Genomic DNA, 27,646 nt, shown 5'->3' on the forward strand with positions numbered 1-27,646 from the left:
TGGACTTTGGGCTGGATCCTTCTGAGAGCCTGAGCTGCTGTCCATTGAGCCATTGGGAGTTAGGATGCAGGTGTCTCATGGCTGCTGTCAGATGAAATCCTCACTGAGGCTTAAAGACCTGATAAACTCAGGTGTCTACTTGCTGCCTGAATTAGCTAGCTATCAGTAGTGGGACAGCTGCTGGCGCCAGTAGTCGGGAATAAGGCCATTAGGTGCGCTCCTAACAGCTCCCTATTGTTTCCCTTTCCTCCTCAATATATCCACAATCAGCAACAATGAAGCTTAGCTTTAAGATAAGGCCAAACAAAGTGCATGCAGTGGGGTACGTTGGACAGTTACTGGAATGAAGTTGCTGTAGCAAACCTGGCACTGAAGAAGAGACAGGAGGCGAAGCTGGAAGTGGCAGAGTCCAGCATGTTGAGGTTCTCTTTTGGGGTGATGAGGATTGATAGAATCAGAATGAGGGGCAGCTCATGTTAGATGTTTTGAAGTACAATGACTGAAGAATTTTGTGGATGGAACTGCCAGGCAGACCAAAGAGGAGAGTTTGGGATGGCGTAAAAGAGGGTATGAAAGTAGTTGGTGTGAGAGGAAGATGCAGAAGATAGGGTTAGACGGACACAGATGACTCGCTGTGGCAACCCCTGAAAGGGAAAATCTAAAAAAAAAAGAACAAGACTCCAAAAGAGTGGAAAGAAGCAACCTGTTGTTGAAAGCAATAACCCCCACGAGCAGTTTGTTACAAGTTGGACCTAAAAATGTAGGTCAGAACAGAAATCGCATGTAGAACGTATTACATTAAATGCACATAGAAATGGAGAAGTTAAGGGAATTACAAACTGAACTTTGGCGATGACAAACGCATCAAGACTGTGAACAGTAGGGGCAAACTGGCGCAACTGGTAACGTCTAACAGAAGGAACTCTGATGAGGACAGAAGGAAACAGACAACATTAAGAAGTGATGGTATATGGGAATAAGGAGAGCACAATTAACCGAATGCAGTTAAAAAATTCCCTATTAACTCAGAGCTGTATAAACACAGATCTCACTCTATACAAAAAGGATATTACAAAACCAAAAGTCAAAGTTAAAAATTCAAATAAGAATTCAAATCAACACAAAAAGAGCCAAATACAAGAAAGAACAGAGTGTCAAAACAGCAGGATAAACCATATATGGAAGAATAACCCGAGTGCAAAATTAATAAAAAAATAAAGCCAAAGGGACAAAACTTAAATCCTCGTAATTATATAAAACATGTAGGAGCCAGAACACCAGCAAACATGTGAAGCACAGCGTTGGATAAGAAAAAACAACACAGGACAATTCCTTGAACAGACTGTGAAACATGCAGCATCCTGCTTTTTTTCTAACCCAGGTTAAGAGAAACAATGGGGAATAAAATAACAGCTGAAGCGATACTTTTATTGTTGGTGGAGAAAATAAGGTTGACCGGGAGGTGCTCGGTTATGCTGCATCGCTCTTTCTTTTCTCCCAGGTAACGGTTAGAGGTTGGTGGAGGTTGGACAAGCAGAGTGATTTTACTGATCCGAGGAGCAGTGAGGAGTTTGACAGAGGTGAGCTTGATAGGACTGATCCAGTGATACGAGTAGCAAGGAAGCCGCGAACAGGGATGGAACTCGTCCGTGCTGAGTGGGACAAAAATATTTGTCAAAGGCGTCAGAGGATCTGCACAACACACAACAAGAGCTGCAATGAAGCGGTTTAGATCAAAATATATTTGTTTCTTTAAATGGCCTAGTCAAAGTCCAGACAAAACTCTAGTTAAAAATCTATGGCAGGACTTTAAACTTACCAGGCACTCTCTATCCGATCTAACCGAGCTGGAGCTGTTTTACACAAAATGTTGACAGTGTCAAATGTGCAACACTGGTGGGAAGATAAGCAAAGGGTAGCTGTAGCAGTAACACAGGCCCAGTAGTACAAACATATTTATGTTTGTTTCTTTAACTAATATATATAGTGTTGTGAAAAAGATTTTACTAAGGAAATGTCATTTTTTTGTAGGTAGAACAGATTTCTATGTTGGCCTTCTATCACAATAAAATCTCATTAAGTATTCAATTTTCAGCAGTAATCCATCACAATTTCCAAATTAGATAAATTAAATTTTTTTTAAACCTATAAAGACACCTACTTTGGAAGTATTATTATTTTTTTTTTAATGCATGATATGTTTAGGAGAAGGATCTGAAGCTTTTACCCCTCCTTCAGGCTTATATGATTTCTTTACTTATTTTTTTTTATATAATTTTTTTATTTTTTGCTTGTGTGTGGATTTGTTTGCAAAGCAATGGTCCAAACCAGATTCCACAAATGCGGCCGCCTTTTTTACTTTCAACTGGAAGCTTCCAGAAATGCTTTTGACATTTATCTTACAAGGAATTCCTGGCCATCTTGAACTTTGACCTGCTGACTGATACCACCCATTTGGATTTTCTTTCCTGTCATTCAGAATTTCCTGTTTCTCAAACTAGCACAGGACATCTCCTTGAACAGACTGTGAAACATGCAGCATCCTGATTTTCTCCAGCAAGTTAAAATATGTTAACAATGGAGAAAAAAAAAAACTTGTTAGTGTCGTGCTTGGGGTCTGACTCTTGTGTCGTTAACAACTACGGAAACAGGATGATGTCTTAAGTCTACTCTAAGTGCCAAAGTTCAGAACTTTTACCACATCTGATTTGAATTACTCTACTGGCTCGCTGACCCGTCAGTCGGGTGGTTTTATGCAACATGCCAGTCAATTAGCAGCACAATGTTTGGAACGTTTTGTTTTCTTGTGAAATAACAGCCGAGATGGCCCTAAAAAGGGGTATGATTGTGTTTAATAGCGTGTTGTTTCTTAAGAAGGATGACTCGTGTATTTTCCGGTAAAAACCTTGTTTTTCAAACATTCCTAAAATGCTTCATGGTCCTCATTTCGTAGTCACAGATGCTGCTGGGGGTTGGAAGGAAAACAATCTCTACAGGGCTGTGCGTGTTCAGCTAAAATGTTCAGCCTATTAAAGAAGTATTTCTGCTCCAGGTGAATCTAAATATCTGATATATTATGTGGTTGTTTCTTCTTTCTAATATCTGAGCACCATGTTAGGCACTCAGACAGGATCTCCTTATTTGGCCACAATTTGAAAAGGTTCTTCTCACATCCCCCGTTTGATGATTATAAATGTTGAAATCAAGGCGGCAAAGATTTTGAATATTTTAGAGATTTGAGAAACAAAATAGTTACAGACATTTGGAATTGAAAAAGCTTTTTGGATAGGAAGCCAAACATCTTCAAAGTTCCGTTTTTTTTTTTTTTTTTACTTTTTTGGAATGGGTTACTATGCACCCATGGCCACTCAGTGCTTTTGGCGTCATTCTTCATCCAAAAAGACTAATTTATGACACCTGAGAATCAAAGGTAGCTTAAATGTTTAGGCATAAATGTCACTTAATTATATGGATGTAAAGTCAAGAGTCACACAACAACAGCGACCAGACAGGGTAGAATGGGGACAGCGAAAGACAATTTGGAAATTTGGAGGGGCTGAAGCATGTGGCCCCTGAATTTAAACACATCTTATAGAAATCTGAATCACAAGTCTCCCCTTCTACCGTGAGTTTATAGAACTCAAAGCCACTCCAAAGGTAAATCTGATTGGATGCTGTAATCTCAAACAGGCAAGTAATACGTCTAGAAAAAAAACCTCCAATGTGGGTGAATGAAAACAGTCCAGTGGATGAAAAGTCATCCAAAGCAACTTAAAAGCCTCTCAACGGCACCCGATGTCGCCCTGAGTGGCACAACCAGTTGTTAGACTAAGGAGGTGATTGCTATTTCACATATAGCCAGATTGGGTTGGACAACTTTTTTTTGCTTTACCGAATGAAATCATCATTTGAAAACTGCTTTTCGCATTTACTCAGGTGTTTTGTGTGATATTAAAATGTGTCTGAAATTATCTGAAATGTTTATGGGCAAGAGAAGCAAATAAGTCTACACAACAGTGTAGAAGATGTGTCAGTTGCATTATGTGTGTATCGCATTGGCTGGCATCAGGCCATGTTCACAGTATGGCCAAGTTAAAGTGTATCTGTGTTTTCTAATTCTGCAGGGCACATCCTGGAAAGGCTGAGAGTTCCTTGGGTGAAATCCTACAGACTACTGCTCTGGGTCCCTGAGTGAAACCCTTAGCCACTTAGAGAATGCTCACAGGGCGAGACAGTTTCAGCCCACTGCTCCCTAAAATAGATGGCTTAAATGCAGATGACACATTTCAATGGAATTTACAAAACTAAACTTCAATGACAAATAAGGAATGCACCAGCAAAATTTTATTCAGTTTATTTGAGTAGTTCAAACACACAAGGAAAGACATGCAGTGGCTGTTTTATTTTATTTTTTTGGCATAGCCGACAGACTATGTCAAGAATGTGTGGGGTCAGCAGATGTGTTAGACGCCCGTTTTCATAATTTTAAACCTAATACAAGGCTTGCAGTACTGCTGATTGTCTCTGTAGACGTGTTTGTTCAATGACCAGCAGCTACCGATGCAAGTGGGACTTATTAAGTTGCCGCTGGAAACAAGGGATCCAGCATAGGGTCTGTGACACACTTCAGATCAGTCATTCAAGGCTTTTCTTGATCACGAACATCAGGGTAACAGGCCTGTGCTCTTTTTTTCCAGTGATGTTGGGTTTCTTGGGCACTGGGATGTTAGTGCAGACTTTGGAAATGGAAGAAGAATCATAAAGTTTCATGGAATTGTCAAAGATCTGGTTGATGATGGAAACTATTTGGTCAGCCTCCCAGGTCACATGGAATTTAGTAGATGTTTTATGTTTCAATGGCCGTCAGCAAGCTGCAAGGCAACCATTGATTACCAAAAAATCATTTTTTTCTACTCAGATGTCCTCTCTTTCTCTTTTTGCTGGGGAAAGCTTTGCCTGATCCCGAAGCTTCTTCGTCATCTGTCCTCCTCTTCTTAAGATTGACATCCTGATCTACAAGCAGATGACAATACAGTACAAGTAAATTTTTTACTTCTTTGGTTGGGTTTTCTTTAACGAAATACTAACTAGATTCTGTGGCTGATTTCTGAGAAAATGTTTTTGTAAACTTTGCAAAGCAGTTAATGGTTGAAGCCTTTCCTGATATCTGTGTATGGAACTGTAATCAACAGCATCCAAAAGATTCACCATTGCCATTAAGTCTTTAAATTAGCCGCCACATCACCGTGTGCATGTGGGGGCGGGGGGTACTGCTGTAATACAAAAAAAAAAAGGGGGGGGGGGGGGGGCGGTGGTTTTAGAAGTTTACACTTTAAACTTCTGATATTAGCATCTGATGTTTGCCCTTAGCATAGTTAGCTTTATGGTGGACAATGATCTTTGCCTGGGGACTTTGAGATTTCCTAAGGACCCATCCAAGTCCGTCCAAATTTGGATGTGGTGGACTATTGGTTAGAGAGCATGGCACTTGTGTCCTGGACAGGATGCAGGGTTCCTAGTTCAACTCCAACAGACTGCCACTCTGGCTCCCTGAGCAAGACCCTTCCCCCCAGAATACTCCCTGAGAACGCAGGATAATAATAATAATAATAATAATAATAATAATAATAATAATAATAATAATAATAATAATAATAATAATAATAACAATAATCTTCATGGGATCTGTTATTTTTAATCCGTTTCAAAGCAGCACCTTAATGAACAGCCTGCGTGTCTCCTTAGAAAATACAGCTTCTTATAAATACAGCTTTTTATTTCTTTGCAGAAACAATCTCTGCCATGAACAGTGCTACCACACAAGCTGGAAGCACTTGGACATGATGCCTTCACCAACTGGAAAAGGATTTGATTTTTGAGTTTGAAAATGCGCGCTGAAATCTGTCTGAATAAATTCACTGCCGGATTTCTCGCTGCATCACTACTTTTAATCTCAATCAACAGGCCTTTGAAATGCAGGACCTTCCAAGAGTATGCGTCAAAAGAAATCATGGGGAGAGATATTGTAGGATTTCTACATTTTAACTATTTGTACCACACACAAATCTTACTGTTGAGGATTATTCTCCTCTTCTTTGTTGGGGAGCTGTCATTGGATGATGCATATGGCTCAGCATCATCTTTCTGTCGTTTCTGTGAAGGTGACAAAGATGGACTTGCTTGTCCCTCTGTGAGCTCTGCATCATCACAGTCTTCCTTCCTTCTCTTGGCTGAGATGTCATCTGGGCTTCTACAGTAAGTTAACCAAATGACTGTTCAGCTCTTTTCAGTCCTGTATCTGTCTCTTTCATGTTACAGCTTCAGATTTGCTCCCAGTTGCTTCCTCGCAGAAGACTGAAGAATCAATCAACTAACCTGTTTTCAGATTCTCCAACATCTTCTTGGACTAATTGTCTTTTATTTCCAGCACTTCCAGAGGATCTCTCACTGCTAACAAGCAGGTTTAGTCAAACGTTCTTATCTATGCGCTGTGGAACACGTTACCAACATTCTCTAAAGACAGACACACTTACTGGATGCTGTTGTCCGCCAGATGGCTCATGGTGACAAACGGATGCTGAAGAATTTGACTGGGTGAGATTCTTTCAGCGGAATCAACCATCAGCATGTCTGCCACCACTTCGACAAAGCTAGCCTGCTCACTTTCATCGACATTTTCATCTGAGGTTTTTATAAGCAGCTAATATGAAACAGAAACAGTGAGATGGATTGGACCTCATATTGGGCCCAAAATTAAACCTTATTTTTCTATAAATGTCGCACCGTCTTAAAGAAGTCCACGTTCCTGTGTGGAACGGAGATGGCACTTCCTGTTTCAACGGCTGTCTGTAAAAGCCATGGCTGAGTGAGCTCATATGTTTAAAATACAGGGAGGAAATAATGCATAGACGCTGAGTAAGAGCCAGCAATGATCCCCTGAAGATTACCCTAAATGTCCACGGTCCACAGGGTTCCACTTCTCCATTAATTCTGTCGAAGAAGACACTGGTGTGCAGCCCTGAGTTTAACAGATGTTCTGGTGGATTTCCAAAGGTGAGAACAATGCGTCTCATCTGGGGATAAACCAGAGTTGGTCACACCAGAACAGTCAAAAGAGTTGACTTGAACCACTTATTGTGGTAGTTGACGGCAGCTGGAAAGGGAGCTTTCAAATATGACCAGATTAGTTGTTTTTTAAATAAAGTCAGGTAACTTCTGGTGAATTACTGACCATATCCTCTTCATCCTCTCCAGGGAACAGCGCAGAACCAGTAAATATTTCCACAGTAATGCAGCCCAGAGACCAAACATCGATTGCTCCATTAAAGGCAGTTCCCAGCAGGACCTCTGGACATCTATGAAAAAATGCAATTAGAGATTCTGATTTGATGGACGTCAGACACCTGGCTGCTTTCTAATGAGATTGGTGACAGAGATAGTTTTTGAATTTTTGATGTGAGGTTCTTTTAAAAGATTATAACCAGTTACTCATACAAATCCAAATTAGCTGTGGTTTATGCATCTTTATCAACCTTCAGATTCTCTCTATGTTATCTTTATTTATTTATTTTGCCGATTATTTATACAGAAGGCAGAATAAAAATAAACCTTTACAACTGCTTAGCTGAACATATTTGTATAGGTTTTTGCACAGCAATACATTTGCTGTGCAGTACCGTATTTTTCAGACCCTCAAACATCCGTGTTGTACTGTTAGCTCCGCACATAACACCGTTACCATCACGGTTTATTTCAGCGTAATTTTGACATCTTTCAGCATAACGGCCCGTTACTTTCCCGGTAGGAAATGCTGGCTAATCTACTCCATTCAACCTCTCAATTATGTTCCATATTATTCAGCCCATTGTGAATGCAGCTGTGTAATTGAATAAATTGCCTTACTAGAATAAATTTAATTTTTTGTTCTTGGATTGTGCAAAATTAATTTCAAAATAAATGCAACTTGGAGTCCGTTGTGACTTATATGTGTTTTTCTCCTCTTTATGGTGCATTTTTTGATGGAAGCGATTTATATTCCAGAGCAATTTATAGTCCAATAAGTAGTTATTCTGACTGATGCAAGTTCTGTGTTCTATCCTCAGTATGTGTTTCACACAGGAACACCATTAAGATCTACAATCAATGTCTAATTAAAGTTAAAGCTGGCAATTTTTCCAGAAGTTTCCCCAAGTCCCCTTTTGAACAACCGCGCATGCGCAAGACCGTCTTACCTTGCTCTTCCACTCTTCAGGGAGAACATGTGAAAAAAAATCTCCCTAATCCCTAATCCACTCTGGTCTTATTTCTTTCTACTGAGGCCTTCCTCTTATCATAAACATGTACGCGGTTTGCTTTTTGCGACTCTCAACCATGTTCAAAGTATACAGTGAGAACAGCGGAGCTACAATGAACGGCTAACAGCGAAGCTAACCGCTAAGCTAACAGGATACACTAGAAGTGCGCAGCCAGCAAGCGGAAACTAACAAAGAATTGACACGCACACTGGCGTTACGTTAGCGTTTCTGGATGATCTGCATGTGGGACAACCAACAGATAAGGTGATACCCACAGGAACTTAAGGGACAGAAGAGAGTGAGAAGAGCAGTGATTGGTTTTTACAGGCCTGCAGCTCCAACAGAGGTTGATTTTTTTAACCTCCTTTTTCTGAAAATATAATGTATTGACTACTTTCAGGATGGAAGGATGATTTTACCCAGTATAATAAAGAGGGATTTTGAACAGGATTATCAAATATAGATTTAAGCATTGGTTTCTTTTAAATGTGATATGGTTTTGGTTCCTGTCAGACTAACCATTAGCCTTTGCCCCTGGGACCAACTAATCTGGATTTACATTGAATGAAAACACCAGGAGAATCTTCTGCGCAAGGTCACATGCATTATATGCTTTCTACCTTTTAATCGAACGTTGCTTTAGAAAATCCTTTAACTGTTTAAATCTAAAGTAAGACAGAAGATCTTGTTATTGACTGCCATGGTAAGTGGATGCCCTCCCTGACGCAATCCCCTGCAGTTATACTGGCTTACATTCAATGTAAACTTGCAACTACAACCCCTCCCCATTTCCTCTTAATATTCCTGGTCCCACCTGTCCAAAGTTGCAGATGAGTTAGAAGTTACATACCTGTACCACAATGTCTGAAGAACTGTGCCTGTATGTTCTTCAGGATTTTTCAGGGCCAAACCAAAGTCAATGATTTTGACCCTCATGGGTTGCTGTCCGCGGTCAACAATCATTATATTTTCTGGTTTCAGGTCAGCATGAACAATCCCCACATCCTGAAGAAAGTCCAGAGCTGTGGCCAGCTGTAAGCAAGCATAATTAAGAACAAACATGATTAGTTTAGAACAACCACTGTACATCATAAACATATTCGATGATTGTTGGATATAACTTAAGCCCAAAAAAGATTTGAGGTAATAGGTATCCTATAGTTAGGATCCCTACTAATTAAGCCACATTTTTACTTTGAAATGAATAAAATATGCAATATAGATACAACTTCTTATTCATGGCAACATTATTTAGCTGAATGGTGGACAACTACCTCCACATGTTTTTAAATCTTAGTAAATCCATACTCATACAACCATTCCATCCCTTGATGTTCTAATTTCTTACCCTTGTAATCAAAATATTGCTGATTATTTTTTAAGTTAATTTCATGATTTACCAAAACCAAAAGGTAAGGCACAAATTAGATTTTTTTTATTTACTGTAATATTATTTTAAGGACTTTTTATTACACTCAATTTCCATGTATTTTGGTTTAAGTCCCCACCATTCATCTATGATCAAGCTAAAAAGGCCCTGACCAAGTTTTTTTGGTAGAAGATATTTTTTGGAGTCACATTGCCATATTTTCCTGACAGTAATCTGAGTAGAACATAGACAGGTACAGTTAAAGCCATATTTTTCAAAGTAGGTGCCAAATATCCCCCTGTTGCTTAAATACTAAGGCGAGGCCTGTACAAAATGTCCAGACACAGATTGCTGTTTTGCACTAAAACAAGTTTCAGGTGTGGTGTACAAGAAGTCCAAGGGGCCAAATGACCAGCCCCAGTTTTTCAAAGTCACCAGACTGATTAGCCCTCACATATTGTCATGCAAATAAAATTCCAAAACTGTAATAAACACAGTTGGAAAACCACATACATTATAGATCATTTTAGATGTAACAGAGACTGTTTTTTATTTCTACAGTTAAGACTGTAGAAGTTAAGTTAAGAAACCAACCTGATGCACAACGGGACGAATCTCCTTTAGTTCAAGGGCGTGATCTGGCCTCCTCTGCAGGAACTCCAACATATTTATGTCCAGTTTCTCAAACTCCAGACAGTAATATCCCACATGGCTGAAGGAGTCGTTAAATATGATGATGTTGAACTTATCTGAGCCGAGTCCTTTCATGTATTGAAGGATCTCCGTCTGATTGAGTGAAATGTTTCAGGTTTAATTCTGGTTATGCAAAAAGCATTGTTCTTCATAATGAAGTCATTTTGGTCAATACTAAAAAGTATTAGCCATTAAAATTATTTCAATCTCACTTAAGATTTTCATTGTTACTTAACTAAAGAAGTCAGTTCTAATATGCTTCATTTAGTTGTAAAATTAATAAATAGGTCAACTTAGTCAGTGAAAGTGTCAACATTTGGCTGAGAATGGTCCTGTGTCAGGGGAAGAATTTGGCTTCAGCTAGTTTGGTGGCAGTGCTATGCTAAGGTTGAATTAGCTAACTAGTTAATTACTTACTGAAATGAATATATTAGACATATTATCAATGACCATATCAAGTTAGCGTGAGTGAAGAATTGTAATTAAACTTCTGGTCAACCACAAGTCTAATTATAATTCTTCACTTCTGGTTGAAAAAGGTTCTTTGTTTCGAGAGGCAAGAGTTTTAACTTGTAGCCATTTTTACCTAGTTTAGCGGCAGCACTAATCCTAGGACACAACTTGCTATGAGGATTGCCAGATTTGACAGACAGTTTACAGCCCAAACACAAAGTAAAACTTGCCTGCCTCAAAAAAAAAAACAAAAAAACACGTCTCTTGAACTCATATTAAAAGTGTAAAATTATTACATTACAAACATAATAAAATGTATGCCATTAGCAAATAAAAGGAATACAGAGAAAGAAAAAAACATTGCACATGTACAGTATCTTCACAGAATGTCCAATTAGTCAACCAAATAAGCTACAGAAGACCACTTTCCTGATCATGTTGTCATAGTAACACAAAAAAGTTCATCCTTAGACTTCCAACATGAGTTGTAAATCTAACTTAATATAAAAATTATTCTCTCTTGCTCACAAAGTATAGACCAATCAAACATTTCTCTTTCACACACAGAGCAGCAGCCAAGAAACAAGTTGATCAGAAGAACTCTTAACTCCATTAAGGGCGTTTACCATTGACTAATACCATTTCATAGAGAAACCTTATTGGCCAATGACTATAAATCATTGATGATGTCAGGTTTGACAGATTATAGACATTTCAAAATAACTGAACTAATAAAATGAGTGCAAAGAAAGGGCATTTTATTACATTGTACAAGTTGTTTTACCTTCTTGCCACACAATGGCAATTATCTTGATAGAACTTCCCTATGAATACTTTAAAAACCTGGCAAATGTTGTGAAAAGCAGCCCAAATTTTAACAACCTGCCTAAAGCTATTTTTCCCAGCCCGTCCAAAAGAAGCCCAGCTGGGCGGAAACCCACCCAATCTGGCAACAAAGCTTTCAACCCAGCTTCTTAGCCAGAAGTAATTCCTTACCTGTGACATAGCTGTGGTTGTCAGGGATACAGAATACAACAACATTGTTGAGTGAATTTAAAAGAAAACAAAAAAATACTTTTTTTTCTGATAAAAAGAAAAAAGTGTTTCCAATCTATAAAAGTAGTGACAAATTATAGACCAACTTGAACAAATTATAGACCAATATTATTATTAGTTTAATAATAATAATAATAAAACTTTATTGATCTCACAATGGAGAAATTCACTTCTGCATCTTAACCCATCCCCTTGGGGAGCAGTGGGCTGCCACTGTGCGGCACCTGGAGAGCAATTGGGGGTTAAGGGTCTTGCTCAGGGACCCAGAATGGCAGCTTGTGAGAGTTGAACTCAGAACCTCTGGGACTGAAGCTCTGTGGTCTAACCACTAGGCCAACACTCCCCTTTATTTTATTAGTTTATGATTTATTATAATTTATTAGTTTATGAGATTTTTACAGTATCCATTACGTTAAAATGCATTATGTTTGCTGATGATATAAAAAAAAAATTTCTGGAAAGAATAGGATGAACGAATGCATTGAGGACAAAAAAAATTGTGTTAAAAAAAGTTGTTTGTGAATTATAAGCTATCCTGAAATTATGTAATTTCAAGTTACATATTGGTGGAATTCAAATTGAAAGAGTTTCTGAGAACAAATTTTTAGTTTAATCTGCAGAGAATCACATAGACAAGACGGGGCAATTAGAGAAATTTATTGACATAAATCAAAAGTTCTTTGGTGCTCGGACCCCGGCAGAAGATGTGAAAGCTGCAAATGTCTATAAACTTGGATGTTCATTTTCAGATTAGGATTAGTGAAGTCTTCCCCCCGGAGTTTGGACACTGGTGGTCGAGGCCATAGGATAAGGATAAAGTGCTTTGTCATACATACAACGAAAGTGTGTGAGGGAATTCCAAAGAGAAACTATTCAGTCTTCAAAGTATTTGGTCGACTTCTGGTGCACCCTAACCCTTTTTTCGGGTGTAACAACAAACTCAGTCAACTTGTACAGCCTTTTTATATTTTCCTGTGTCCATGTAATGTATGAAATCTAAGAAACATTCATCATACACAGAAACACATCTGCTAGCTCTGCGCACAATGCACTCTGCAGTCCATTTGTCCCAACCACTACAGTATGAGGGCAAATTTCTTTTGCGGTTTATGGTTAAAGCTGGTCTCAAGCGTTGACATCCTGTAAACGGTGGCGTAGTACGGTTCCGTCTGTGAGTGGAACACCACTGTAATTCTGCCAGAAGGCAACATTACAGCAATGATGTCACACAACAGCAGGGCAGATTTATTTAACATGTCATTCCAGTCAATTTAGGTAGATGCCTATTGGTCCCATGAAAAACAATAACAACAGAAAATGTTCTATACTCCATGAAACTCAGATGAACAAAATGATCCTAATACCAAATTAAAATGTGGCTGATATAGTTGAAAGAATATATAGTAAAACTGGTTGGAATTTCACTAACTCTCAGCTCTGAAATAGTGTTTAAAAATAAAATGTATGCAGTTCAGATTGTTTGTTATCAGTGTACAGAAGCCTTCCGTCACCTCTTTTTTTGCTACTTCAATATATTTCGTGTCCTTGATGACTTTTAAAGCCACCGTCTCATTGGTTGCCAGTTTCTTGCACTGGGTGACCGCTCCATAGGCGCCACTCCCCAGGTAATTCTGCACCTCATAGTCAGAGGATGGAGATGAAATACGGTGTCCCATCTTCAAAGGCCTTAAAAGCTGTCTGGGTTAAAAGGGAGTCAGCTAAAAATGGAGGATTTGTAGTAGAACAGCAGAAAAGAAGTAAAATAACGACCAAGATTTCCTTCTTTAGAAATAGGCTGTAAAAACATTCATCAGATATGTCAAATGTAAAGTTACACCTAAACACATCTATCCATCCTACTTGCAAATAGCTTTTACATATGCTACAACTAAAATGTCTATATATATTCATATTTAATACTTTAAAACCTGTCAAATACCCTTGGAAAATAACATTTTAGACAAAACAGAAACAACTTATTTCACTGAGTAAAATTAAATTTGATCACATCTTTAAAAAAAAAAATAGAACAATACTTAAAATTCAGCAATACTATCATTTTATTAAAATACATCAATAGAAATATGATTTTTATCAACATGTCAACAAAGAACATTAGTTATTGTTATTGTCAGAGTTACTGTTTTTTGTTTTGTCCTGCAGGAACAAGAGTCAGCCTGCAGAAAGAACTTACCATACGGTCGTTCAAGTCATGTGACGATGATGAACATTTGAACGGAATCGGTTTAACGAAAATGTCTTGTCGAAAACGAGCACAATTTTCTCAAGTTGATGTGTTCACTAGCAAGGATTGAATGAAAATGTCGGTGGGAACAAACTCGTAAATTCCGTTTCCACTCCGACATTCTGCTTAGTCACTATTGCATCACAGTGAATCCTGAAATTCGTGATGGAATGGAAGCCTTCAGTGGAGGAAAGAGGCAAAATGTTTAATAAATTCAACAATAACAACATTTATTTTCTCTGATAGCAACAATTGGGAGTTATATATCAGTGGCTATACCGGGAAGGAAAAACACAACACTGTTCTTATTACTTACTGACCATTAATGCAGAAGTTTTGACACACACATTTACACACATAAAAGCATCCAATCTATTACACAAATCCCAATGAGATTGTTGAATGAATTAAAAGGTCTGACATTAATCAACCTTTCTGTAATCAATCCCTTCCTTACTGTTAACTCATACATACATCAAATCAGAGTAACGTGGATCAGGTCAACTAGCTTATTCTGGAGACGAGGTGTCAGAAACCTCCTCTGACGACGCTGATTCTGAAAATAAGAATGATATAACTTCTTGGCGTTATTAAGAACCATCAATCAGCCTATAGTGAAAGAGGCGGCTTGTGTTGACCCCCCAGGTAAAGGTACGCTGAGTAGACAGCCTAGTCACCCATATTAAAAAACAGCCAGTCTCACTCAGTCATGTCAGCGTGGTTTGAAATTTACCAGTGGACTACAAGACAAAATGTGAACCTGAATGATTTGTTTCAATATTCTAAGTATGGTTTTAGTCCATAGCTGCATGAAAAATTGATTCACTCAAACTCCTTCTAACTGAACTGTGATCAGCATTGCTTCTATGGACGGGCTGTTCCCTTGATTTATTCCTTTTGCATTAATCGCATGTTCATTTAACTATTTTGCTTAACTTATTCATGTAATATCTTCCCCAGCTGATATCTTAGTTTGAGTATGTTTTCTTTTAATACATCAAATGTAGATTTTGCAAAGGAATAAAATTGTCACTTAAAATATGCCTTTCAGGCTAAGAATCAATTATGTATTAAAAGGTGAAAGCCATATGTTAAAAAAATAACTAGCTTTGTTAAAAACCCAGCCGATGACATGGAATACATGATAGATTTGTCAAATTTCTTAAATGTTTTTCATGTTTTCAGGGAGCTGAGTCAGAAACAAATCAGTGATTAACTTTGGTTAAGATTCTATAAGCATGGATGTGCCCTTTAAAGCAGGTTTATTATTCTCACACCATAAACCACTGAAAAACTTATGTCCACAACCACAGAGTGAATGGGGTTCATTTCAGTCTGTTTTGCACAGGTTCAAGTCAGAATGCAGTAGATGCCCCCAATAGATCAGTGCGTGTCCCAAGATCTGCTTTTGTATACTGGAAAAAGTCTGAATTAAGTCCCCGCATCATACACAACGATGCAAAACAGAACATCTGTGAGCGTGAGCTGCACTTAAAAGTGTTGTGGAAAAACAATCATGCTTCAGGGTGAAGGCTGAAAATGAGTTCTGCTATGAACTGTAACAGTCCATCAATGAGCTGAGTTGGAAAAAGAGTGCCTTTTCAAATCCCAGCAGAGAGGGGGAGTTCACTGAAGAGATGTTGTAAATGTATTATGACATGAAACTTGTAATGGTGGGTTTGTTGATTTAAAGTTACACAGTCTTAAAATAGTTAGACAAGAAACAGTTTTGGGGAGTGAGACGTGCTCTTAGCTCATAGACTCTTGATGAGTAGTGACTATATGTTCAGAGGTACAAATCCAAACATATCCGCAACAGGCTGTGCTTTTGTGGCCTAAATTGCTAATTGGGAAACCTAACATGAGCAGGTCATGATTCCAGCATCGTAGCCATGGTGACAGACCCAAAAAGTTAACTATCTTCATTATCTTCAAAATCCTTAACTAAACCTGGTGTTGTGTTGGTAGTAGTCACAGGGATATTGTGACTGGATAATGTTGTTTTGCAACAGACAGACTGAATAAAGAAAGGTATAATTCAGAGGGCATAAAATATTTAGATTTCAAATTTGATTTCATCTAGTTTTAATCAATGGATGCTTAGCCATTAGACAAGAATAACTACACATTTGCAGCTTTTATTGACTTTAAAAGGCAAAGTAGTAGTTGAATCCCAATTTCAAAGAGTAGGACCAGTAAGAAAAATTTGAGAAGATAATTTAATTAAATTTTATTTATAAAGCGCCAATTCATAACACGTGTCATTTTGAGGAACTTTACAAAGTCAAATTGAATCAATCAAATCATACAGATCCTGCATAGTATGTTTTGCAATTAGATTGAGAAGGTGACTGGTTTAAAGACGTTATGCCAATGACTAGATAAGGCTGAAATGAAGAACAGTCCAATTAAACCAATCTTAACATCACCACAGGGGGCACTCAGTCAAAGAGCAGTGTTGACCAGGCTCAGAAAGGGTCCATCATGCAAGTGGTCCAGTTATGCCCCTGAAACAATGGAGAAGGTTGGTGGGCAAATTTTACTCTGAACGGCATAATAAAGTGGCCAAAATGGAGTAAAAGTGTAAAATGTGCTGAGTATAGACTGCAAAACCCACAGTCAAAGGGGGAGACTCCACAAAGGTTGATTTAGAATGAAAAGATTGAGACCCTATGGTTCCAGATGCAGACTGACAAACATGCCTCAGTGTTGCCTGGTGGTCACTGAAGCAGACTGTGACTCTAGTGACCCTGCTTTGTGGGGATGGATGGATGGATGGATGGATGGATGGATGGATGGATGGATGGATGGATGGATGGATGGATGGATGGATGGATGGATGGATGGATGGATGGATGGATGAATGGATGGATGGATGGATGGATGGATGGATGGATACTCAGATTAAAGCTATTATTATGTAAACATTTTTGAATACATTTCCTTTCACTTCATAATTATGCACTACTTTCTGTTGATCTACCACATACATTCCTACTGAAATGTCTTGAAGCTTGTAGTTATCATATGATTAAATGTAAAAAAAAAAATCTTATTTAGCAAGGGACTGTGATTGTTTCTATAGAAGGAAGCAAAGGTTTATATACTTTTTTCCACCTGGAGATCTTTAAAGGGGACATATCAAGCCAAATCCACTTTTTGACCTTTAAATTTTCCAGTCAGGTTTCCGTGCTCACCACACTACAGAGACTGCCCTTGTCAACGTGTTTATTGACATCCATATAAATGCAGACAGTGCTCATTTCTATGGATGTCAGTACTGGTATTATTGGATCTCAGTGCAGCCATCGATATTGTCAATCACTCCATTCTTTTAGAACGCCTGGAAAACTGGGTCGGCCTTTCTGGTACAGCTCTCCACTGGTTTAAATCCTGATTGAAAGGACACAGACTTTTTTGTGTCAGTGGGTAACTGTATAAATATATATATATATATATATATATATATATATATATATATATATACACTCACCGGCCACTTTATTAGGTACCCCATGCTAGTAACGGGTTGGACCCCCTTTTGCCTTCAGAACTGCCTCAATTCTTCGTGGCATAGATTCAACAAGGTGCTGGAAGCATTCCTCAGGGAGTTTGGTCTATATTGACATGATGGCATCACACAGTTGCCGCAGATTTGTCGGCTACACATCCATGATGCGAATCTCCCGTTCCACCACATCCCAAAGATGCTCTATTGGATTAAGATCTGGTGACTGTGGAGGCCATTTGAGTACAGCAAACTCATTGTCATGTTCAAGAAACCAGTCTGAGATGATTCCAGCTTTATGACATGGCGCATTGTCCTGCCGAAAGTAGCCATCAGAAGTTGGGTACATTGTGGTCATAAAGGGATGGACATGGTCAGCAACAATACTCAGGTAGGCTGTGGCGTTGCAACGATGCTCAATTGGTACCAAGGGGCCCAAAGAGTCCTAAGAAAATATTCCCCACATGACACCACCACCACCAGCCTGAACCGTTGATACAAGGCAGGATGGATCCATGCTTTCATGTTGTAGACGCCAAATTCTGACCCTACCATCCGACTGTCGCAGCAGAAATCGAGACTCATCAGACCAGGCAACGTTTTTCCAATCTTCTATTGTCCAATTTCGATGAGCTTGTGCAAATTGTAGCCTCAGTTTCCTGTTCTTAGCTGAAAGGAGTGGCACCCGATGTGGTCTTCTGCTGCTGTAGCCCATCTGCCTCAAAGTTCGACGTCATGTGCGTTCAGAGATGCTCTTCTGCCCACCTTGGTTGTAACGGGTGGTTATTTGAGTCACTGTTGCCCTTCTATCAGCTCGAACCAGTCTGGCCATTCTCCTCTGACCTCTGGCATCAACAAGGCATTTCCGCCCACAGAACTGCCGCTCACTGGATGTTTTTTCTTTTTCGGACCATTCTCTGTAAACCCTAGAGATGGTTGTGCGTGAAAATCCCAGTAGATTAGCAGTTTCTGAAATACTCAGACCAGCCCTTCTGGCACCAACAATCATGCCACGTTCAAAGTCACTCAAATCACCTTTCTTCCCCATACTGATGCTCGGTTTGAACTGCAGGAGATTCTCTTGACCATGTCTACATGCCTAAATGCACTGAGTTGCCGCCATGTGATTGGCTGCTTAGAAATTAAGTGTTAACGAGCAGTTGGACAGGTGTACCTAATAAAGTGGCCGGTGAGTGTATATATATATATATATATAGATAGATAGATAGATAGATAGATAGATAGATAGATAGATAGATAGATAGATAGATAGATAGAGTAAATGCTTAGAAAAAATCAATGCATGGATGTGCCAAGTTTTCTTCAATTGAATAAAACAAAACTGAAGTAATAATTGTTTTGACCAATAGAGGAGCGAACAAGAGTTAGCACACAACTGCAGCTGCTTCAGCTAGCAACCACTGTTCAGGCCCGAAATCTGGGTGTAGTGATGGACTCAGACCTGAACCTCCAGTATCTAAACACAATTACAAACTCAGCCTTCCATCACCTGAAGAACATTTCCAAGGTTAAAAGACTAATGTCTCAGCAGGATCTGGAAAAACTAATGCATGCCTTTATCTTTAGTCATATTGATTACTGCAACGGTGTTTTCACAAGTCTGTCAAAAAAGTCAGACAGCTGCAGTTGATCCAGTCATTTTTATTTTTTTCACCATGATTTTGTAGTCTACGGTCAACAATGCCAAAACTACGGGTCGATAAGTGAAGATGTTCGGTTGTTGGGTGTTCCAACCGACCTAATCCATTACACATGATATGTCTCCTTTGATATTGGATATTTCCTAAAAGAAATAAAGTATTTGTCACGATGGTTTTGTCTATTTTGTATAATCCTTATTTATCCTTGTTATCTACTTTAAAGTAATGTTCAAATCTCCAACCATTTGTACTGCTGAAACACTTATGCAACACACAAAATTGAAACACACTTTAAATACTTAAGATGTCTGTGTCCAATTGGAAATGTGTACCAATAAGTCTCCCTGGGTTCATTGGTATTGTTGCCAGGAAATAAAAGAAGGATAAAAATACACGTATTCCCACAAACAATAAACCGCATAATTAAAAGGTGGAATTTCCAGAGTGTTGATAGGCCTAAAAATTCTGTTTAGAATTCCTAAAATATCTTTCTACTGACAGAAATCTGAGGAAAACAGTGAACAACAGTACATGACTCAGGCGTTGCTGAAATAATTATATCACTACAAGCAAGCTGCAGATGGCCTCTGTCTTTCATTTGAGATCTTTTTTTAGAAACCCCAGCAGCATGGCTCTGGTGAAGGTTTGTTTAGCCCATTTGGTCTGAACCTAAACATCTCAGAAGCAAATTAAGGGACCACCTTGAAGTTGAACTCAGGCCTAAAACCAAGATCTGAGACAAAGTTTCAGGTCAATTGATGATTATTTTGAATAGCTTTGGAGAATCAGATTTTTCCTGAAGGGCTCAGAAAAAGTCAAAATCCTTAGTTAGTCACAAATTTAGTTTGACATCCACCAGAGCTGTGAAAAATTATCTTAAAGTTTCCCAGGGGACAAATCCTCTGGTGGCTCTCTGCTTTGCTCTAGCACTTTCAGTTGTTGACATTTTAAAATTAGAGTGAGTCACTTTGACAGACTACTGCTGGGTCATGTGTATTTTAAGCACATGGTCTGGATCTAAAGAAGTAAGTGTTATCATTTTTGAGTGATTTACTTTTATATAAAGGCCATCATTTTTAAGGTCAGGATTATGCCGAACAAACACCTTTTAGGGAAATTTTTGTTTTTCCAAATCATCCTTATCATTTTCTTTTCAGGTTGTAAGCTAACTATCAAATCAGTCAAATGTCATCTGTCAAATATCAGCAGGTATTATCACCACTTGATCATATGAACAATACTGGGTGCTAGTTGAGGATGTTGGCCCACAAAAGTTGCGCGCACATTGCACTTTGGTTGGCCTTTCGAGCATGCTTTAGCAACAGTTATGATTGAAGTTAGGTACTGCTGAGTCTCTTGATGCTGCACCTAAAGTTTCACTGCTGCTTGCTCAATAGCAGGGTGTTAGCATTTTTATGCATCCCAACTACTTGAGGATTAACCTTCCAATTCTCTCTAGGGAGGTTTACTCCTTGGTATTAGAAAGGAGGCTTTCTGGCTCATCTTTCTGTCTTATCTTTGTTGAACTGTAGAGAGGGTTATGTCGGTCCAGTCTATGCGTGGTGGTTGATAAGGAGAAGGCTTACAATCGTGTTTGCTGATGCGTTTTGCATTTTCTTCCGTTTTTTTTTTTTTTTTGCTGGAGTATAGACTTGCTTTTATGACCTATGCGGTACTTGCATTCCCAAAGCAGGAGCTGTGTCCACATTCACAACACCACATTAAGCTTGTTCAGGGCTGACTGTTATCCCCGATGTTCATGGACAGGGTCTTAACATGTGGTCTTAAAGGGGGTGTCTGGTGTGGGAACGTTGGGGTGTCATCTTGGCTTTTTGCATTTGTTTCTGTGCTGGGTTGGGTGCAGCGTTGGATGGTCATGGTGAGCTAGAGAGCAAACTCTAGATTTACCAGTCTTTCTACGTTCCAACACTCACCTGTTGTCATGATTCTGCCCTGTCTGCTGTCTGTCTTCTGCCAAACCTCCTTTGCTCATTCTCATCATGTCTTGTTCACTGCACCCGCGAGCCTGCCACTCCACTGTGCTGCAATCAGCTCATTCCATACACCTGTTTCTGTCTCATTATAAGCTCACCATACACAGTAGGACAGCGCCAGATGACTGAAAGTTTTTTGTTAGTAGATGCCCAGCATTTCATGCCTCATTACCACATCATTGACCTTGTTCAAGTCTTTTGGATTTCCCTGCCTTGCCTTGCCTTTGTTGGGCATCTATCAACTCTTGAATTCTGGACCATGACTATGAGTCTTGCCATACCCCTGGATATTCCTGCCTTTCTCTGGTCCTTTGTGCATAACCTAAGCCTGTCCCCTGGACTCTGATTAAGCCCCAGTCATCCTGTCTGTCACCTCTGCAGTGAGTAAACCAGCTCCCTTCACTGCCAGGACTCCAACATGCTCTGACAGGTTTCCTGACCGTACCAGGTTTTTTTTTTTATAATAAACCTTTGAAATGCAACACAGTGTCTCGTTGAATATCGGGTGTCTGCCTGTTCTGGTTCTGGTTCCACATCTAATAACCATAGGTCAAATCAAGGAGCTTTATCATTCAGAGGGAGTTTGGAGTAGAGCTGCTGCTCCTCTCCATCAAAAGGAACCAGTTCAGGTGGTCTGACTCTGAGCCTCCGTTTGGGAGGTCCGATTAGGAAGAGGGCCCAAAAGAATGTTGCTGGGAGAGGTATGCTGGTTTTCCCTCTTGGATTTGTGACCAGTTCTTAAATTAGTAAGACAATGGATGTGTGGATGTTTCATGCAAAATGAACATTGGTCTTATTGTGGAATTTGGATCTTTTTTAAATACTTTCAAAGGGTGAGATTTTGTTTAAAATTTATTTTAATGAGTTGGTTTAGACTTAAATATCTTTGTATGGCAGTCAATTCCATGCATATCCTATCTCTTTCTGGAGTAGAAACAATTTTAAGCCCTTTTTATTGGATTTTCATTTCTCTGTTTTGCTTAATCGTTAATCTTTTTCTGTTGAACTTCAAAGGTGTTCTGGAAAAGAAAAATATGCATGATAAAACTGGTTCAGAAAGACTATTTAGTCTATTCAGTTTTGCTATCCTCATAATGTTCTTCCTTTGAATTTTTCATGTGTTGTTAATGCTCATGCTATTGCCACCTACTGGCCCCAAGGACATTTTAGTGTTTTTGTGAAAGCATATAATCAAATTTTATACCCATGGAAACATGTCCACCTGTTTCTCAAAAAGTTTTGAAATCAAAGTTGTTGTTTTTTTCCCCCTAGAGCTGACAGGAAGTGTTTATAGCTGTTTGTACATTCAGAGAGGCAGTGAAAAGCCGCCAGCACAGGCAGGGGGGTACAATGCGTAATTGTTTCAATATGGGGACAAAAACACCAAAGGTTTCAACAGGAATCCAATCAATTTTCCTTTTTTTCTGTACGAAGGACAACAGAATTATTTTGTGTCTGTCAAAATCATCCAAGGCGTTATTGATCTCAACATTACATTTGCTGCTAGATAAAGCTGGGAGTTTGTCAGTGCACTTTAAGTGGTCCTTTGGGACAAAAACAAAAATAGTCATTGATGCAAAGATTAGAAACTGTGTGAACAGAGGTTTTCCTGAGACCTTATTGTCTGAAGAGAGAGGTAACCTTTCAGGCTTGAGGTTACCTGTGTCAGAACTGGCATTTATTTCCCATGTGGCTTTTCCTTTCACTCAGACAGCTCGCCAGTATGTGGACACTACTGCCAGTGTGTCTGCTGAAACGTCACAGAGAAATACTGTCCATGAACTATGAAGCTGGGAAACATTTCCAAATGTACCATTACCAGACAAAGTCTTTTAGTGCCGTTTTTATGGTGGGGTGTTGGGGGGCTAGTTGGGATTTAGAGGTGGAATTTCCTAAGGGTAGGTTAAGCAACAACCAAATTATGAATGCAGACTACAAAGGCATATTTTTCTTCACTTAATAAGAACCGGTTTAACAAGATGGTTAATGGCATGTCTTGGGAAATATCTGAGGAAATTTTTATGAGCGTCTAAGTACAGAACTTTGCCAGAGTTGAACATTTTGTCATGTGACAGCAACATTACTGTAATTTGTTAGGATTTTAAGTAATAGAATTCAAAGTAGCACATAACTGTAAAATTAAATAGAAATCCTACAAGGTTTTTATATTTTATAAATATAAATGTGAAGTGTGGCATGTATATGTTTATGCGGACCGCTTTACCCACTGAAAAAAGTATCAGTACAACCATTGTCTTCTAAAGCTTCTTTTTTAGTAAACAGGGTCCAGCTGTGCCGTGAAGATCTCCGAGATTTTATACGTGATCATTTTTAAGCAAAATTTTTTTTTCTTAGACCAACAAAAGGTTGGGGTTGCAAAAAAAATAACTCATCATTACCCTGAATTACCACATCCACTGTGAAACACGGTGGTGGCAGCATCATGATGTGGGAGCAAGATTTAAATGGTATATATCAAAAGACAATTGTGTGACAGAATGGTCCAGTCAAAGTCCAACACGTGAAAATTAATTTCCGCTGATACTTTCCATCCAGTGTGATTGAATGGTATCACAAAAGGCGGTGACGGTCGTGGAAGATAATGAAACTAAATAAATCCAAAAAACAAACCAGGAACATGAAAAGAAGACGATGGAGGGGAAAATTACACATGAAAGACTATAGCTGAATTAAGCAGTATTCAGCAGATGAACCAGCAGCGATTAAAGAATCAAAGAGGGATCTATACTGAAGAAAACTGAATAGAATTGAGAGGAGACTAATGAACAGATTGGTAGCGGCCTAGAGCAGAGTCAAAGAGCAGAGATGGAGGGAATCAGACAGAATGAATGGCAGAACAGACTAGAAATAATAGGTAGCACGCCAACACACACATCTAGATATAAAAAAGACAATAAACAAACAGGAAGTAATGACAACACTGAACAGAAAGTATTAACTTCGGGGGGCTGAATACAAATGCAGGGCATATTTAGAATAAAAAAAAAAGAAAAAAACCTGCACCACCATATGCTGGTTGATCACATGAAGTCTCAGTGACATACAATGAAGTTTGTGGTTGGAGCTTGACATAATGTGGAAAAAGGGATGTGAACACTTTTCAAAGACACCATAAACAAAGATGGTGTCAGAATGGAGTGTTTGTCCAACACTGAATTCCAGCCATGCGTGTCTCATCCCTCCTCCATAACTTCATTATGCCCTCCCTTTCCCTTTCCTTCTTGGTCTTTCTCTTCTCCTCATTGTTTTCCTTTTCTCTCCTTTAATTTTTTTCCATCTCTCACTGAAGCTTTCCATCTTTTCTTCTCCTGATAAGACAAGCAAGATAGGACGGTATGGGGAGTGATGGAAGGAGTCAGGGGAGAACAAAACAGCCTCCTATGTCAAATGTCAAGAAACAAAAGCCTCGAAAGAAATTGCAAGAAAGACTTCTCTTTCCTGTCGGCAGATTTGCTCAGCGCGGGCCGTGGAGGTGGGTGGCCGGAGCATTGAGATAGTGTTATTATCTGTTTAGGTTCAGTTGCGTGACCTAGCGCTGAACTGGGAGGCAGACAAGAAACAGGAGGGTGGGAAGACCGAACTGATGGTAGAAAAGGAGAGTAAACAGAAAATAAGGGCGATAGGAAAGATAGCAGAGACAAAGTTATAAGAACAAGAGCGGCGTGGAAGGCTTTATCTTTCAAATGCCAATACAGCGAGCCACGGAGTTCATCACAGTCATTGGAGACTGATGAACAAGAGGGGGGAGGTACAGGGGAGGGTGTCCCACACACGGAGGAGCAGACACACTCCTCACACACAGAGGAGGGAAGAGATATAAAGGGGCTCTCGAGGAAAACGAGTGTTCAGGCAAGCGTCCGAGTCTTCTCCACCCTGCTTCTGAGAGTGTTTGGGGAAGAAAGTCACCTTGCTATCAGGCAGAATACTTTTTTCTTGTCAGAGAATCAAAGGAAGTGTGACAGGCTGGACACTAAGAAGAGATGAGTTAAGGGACCAGAACTTTTTTTTTGATTTTCAGATTTTTCACTTCAGTTGTTTACTTATCACCCTCTGAGAACTTTTTTTTCCATCCAAGAAGAAAATCTGCTGGAAGAAAACTTTGGTGTGTGTCCCTTCCTCCTGAAGTCCAGCTGTCACTGAATGTTCATCTCTTATTCATGTTCTTTCCTTTGCCAGTCTCTAAACAAGGAACTGAATCAGAATGGAAGCATCTATTCCTTTGAACGTGGAAAACAATCAGTCCCTTTCCTTTGAGCACTTTGACTTTGAGAAAAACATCGATGGCTTTGGCATCACCATGGCTTTTCTCTACCTCGCGGTCTGCGTCGTGGGACTGGCCGGGAACTCCCTCGTCATAATAGCCATTTTGAAACTGGACAAGATGTCATCGTCCACAACAGTGTATGTTTTCAACCTGGCCTTGGCCGATGGACTATTCATGGTCGGCCTCCCCTTTATTGCAAGCCAGAACTTCAAGGACCAGTGGGTGTTTGGGAACACAGCATGCAAAGTCATCATGGTCCTGGACGGGATCAACCAGTTCACCAGTGTGTTCTGCCTCGCAGCGATGAGCGTCGACCGCTACGTGGCACTCGCCAGACCTCTTCAATTCGCCCGTTGGAGAACCCCGAGCTGTGCCAAGGTCGTCTCCGCATTCCTGTGGTTCTTCTCCCTCCTCACCATTCTCCCGATGGCTTTGCATTTCTCCGCCGATCACGGCTTTTGCAGTCCAGACTTTGCCACGGAGTCCTGGTTTGTCGGCATCCTCTTTTACACCTTCGTCATGGGTTTCGCCTTACCCTTTACGTTAATGACGGTCTTTTACGCAGCCATGTTGATCTCCCTGAGGTCCCAGCGGCGCCGCTCCCCGGTGCCGAGCCGGGAGGGCCGCAGATTCGAGCAGCAGATGACCAAAATGGTCGTGGCTGTGGTGGTGGTGTTCGGCATGTGTTGGCTTCCATTCTACACCCTCAACTTCCTCTCTTTGTATCAGCACTCCTTCTTTAATTTCGGAAGAGCTTTTGAATTCGTGGTCTTGCTGTCGTATTCGTGGAGCTGTGCCAATCCCATCCTCTACGCCTGTTTCTCCGACACCTTTAGGAAGCACTTCCGCACCCTGCTGTGCCTCGGGGCCAAATCCTGTCCTAGCTCAAAGTATAGTATGGAGCAGAGCGACCTAAATGACACAGGTGTACAGGATGTCACTCTTCTGGCCTGAGAACCGAACACTGATACTCGGCACGATACTTGTGAACCTCTGTGTATAAATATAGTTGCATGATTGCCTTTAATAGAAAGAGTTGTGAATCATAACTAATGTAGCTTGTTTTTGCTTATGTTACGCTTCATGCATGAAAAGCACATACTCTTCACCATAGAGTGAAGTTGTACATAATTTTGGAGTTTACTGTGTAATGATCTCATTAACTATCTTCTGTTTTGTTTTTTTGTATTTTGTCTGCATTTTCACAAGCAATGAGTTATTTTTTTTATCTCAGTTTGGAAATAAAGTGTTTGATCAAATGTCTGTGGATCACTGTTCTGTACCGTTTGTGAATATTGCTACTGATCAGAGGCATGTTCTAATTTCATTAGTTGTTAAAATAAACCAATGTCTTCTGAAGATTTTCTTTCCTGTGGAAGACAAAGTAAAATAGCTTACCAAGCGACCGAATTCTATCATGTTTTAATCATTTTAATCGGCATTCTATGTATTTGAATATCATGCTTTGGTAAAGTAAACATGTGCCTCCTCCTTGGTCTCAGAACTGCTTTATTTTTTGTAGAACTCATGATGGGCTCCACTGTGTTTGGCATTATCACGCTTTTCAGCGGGACTGACTAAATGTGGTCCAAAAAAAAGCAAAAAAAGGAAAACAGGTCGAGTGTAAACAGAATAAAAAGGGGTCATCCACCTTTGGGTTAGCATGAGGACGGCCACACATAAACAAGCCAATTGCATCGGCACGACTCCCGCAGCTGGATTTTCTCCCGGTGGTCAAGAGTGTACAGTAGGAGGGCAACAGATGAGAGTGTTTGCTCTTTTCTGGCAATGTGCGTGTGCTCTGGTATTTCGTGTACAAACAGATTCAACCTCAAACCTCCCAGAGTTGCCGGTGTATTCTGTGTGAAAGAAAAGATCAAGAGTAAAAATGATGCCATCTCTTCATTATATTCTCTTTTTGCATTGCATAACTAGATTGCTTCTGACGGCTTAATTGTGTCTACAATGTTTATTTTTAGAACAGATGTAGTAATATGTCCTGCAATATACGGTAGATACAACATATTGATGTATAACCAGCTCAACACAACATCTATTATATCCCACATGGCCTATCTGTTGTTTTAT

At 39.6% G+C, this 27,646-nt stretch overlaps 2 protein-coding genes across 2 annotated transcripts; one reads left to right on the forward strand and one right to left on the reverse strand.

The window, feature by feature from the left end:
* Nucleotides 1–4,406: 4,406 nt before the first annotated feature.
* LOC110368628 (homeodomain-interacting protein kinase 1-like) lies at nt 4,407–10,431 on the reverse strand. Its single transcript, XM_036142599.1, has 4 exons — nt 10,258–10,431; nt 9,145–9,326; nt 7,232–7,355; nt 4,407–5,013 (listed from the first exon to the last, which is right to left on the reverse strand). Exons 1-4 carry the CDS (start codon nt 10,429–10,431, stop codon nt 4,915–4,917), a joined length of 579 nt encoding a protein of 192 aa, XP_035998492.1. The 3' UTR covers nt 4,407–4,914.
* Nucleotides 10,432–25,015: 14,584 nt separating this feature from the next.
* On the forward strand, nt 25,016–27,049 carry LOC105927347 (somatostatin receptor type 2). The gene has a single exon (XM_012864054.3). The coding sequence runs from the start codon at nt 25,496–25,498 to the stop codon at nt 26,510–26,512; it is 1,017 nt and encodes a 338-aa protein (XP_012719508.2). The 5' UTR covers nt 25,016–25,495; the 3' UTR covers nt 26,513–27,049.
* The last annotated feature ends 597 nt before the right edge of the window (nt 27,050–27,646 follow it).

Source organism: Fundulus heteroclitus, chromosome 10, assembly GCF_011125445.2.
Source record: "Fundulus heteroclitus isolate FHET01 chromosome 10, MU-UCD_Fhet_4.1, whole genome shotgun sequence".
NCBI lineage: Eukaryota > Metazoa > Chordata > Actinopteri > Cyprinodontiformes > Fundulidae > Fundulus > Fundulus heteroclitus.

Excerpts from the sequence above, each read along its gene's own strand:
- LOC110368628 (XM_036142599.1), bottom strand. The coding sequence starts at position 10,431 with ATGAAAGGACTCGGCTCAGATAAGTTCAACATCATCATATTTAACGAC. Across the intron at positions 7,356-9,144 it reads CTTCAGACATTGTGGTACAG|ATGTCCAGAGGTCCTGCTGG; the intron begins GTATGTAACTTC and ends ATTTTTTCATAG. Across the intron at positions 5,014-7,231 it reads GAGAGGATGAAGAGGATATG|ATCAGGATGTCAATCTTAAG; the intron begins GTCAGTAATTCA and ends ATCTGCTTGTAG.
- LOC105927347 (XM_012864054.3), top strand. The coding sequence starts at position 25,496 with ATGGAAGCATCTATTCCTTTGAACGTGGAAAACAATCAGTCCCTTTCC.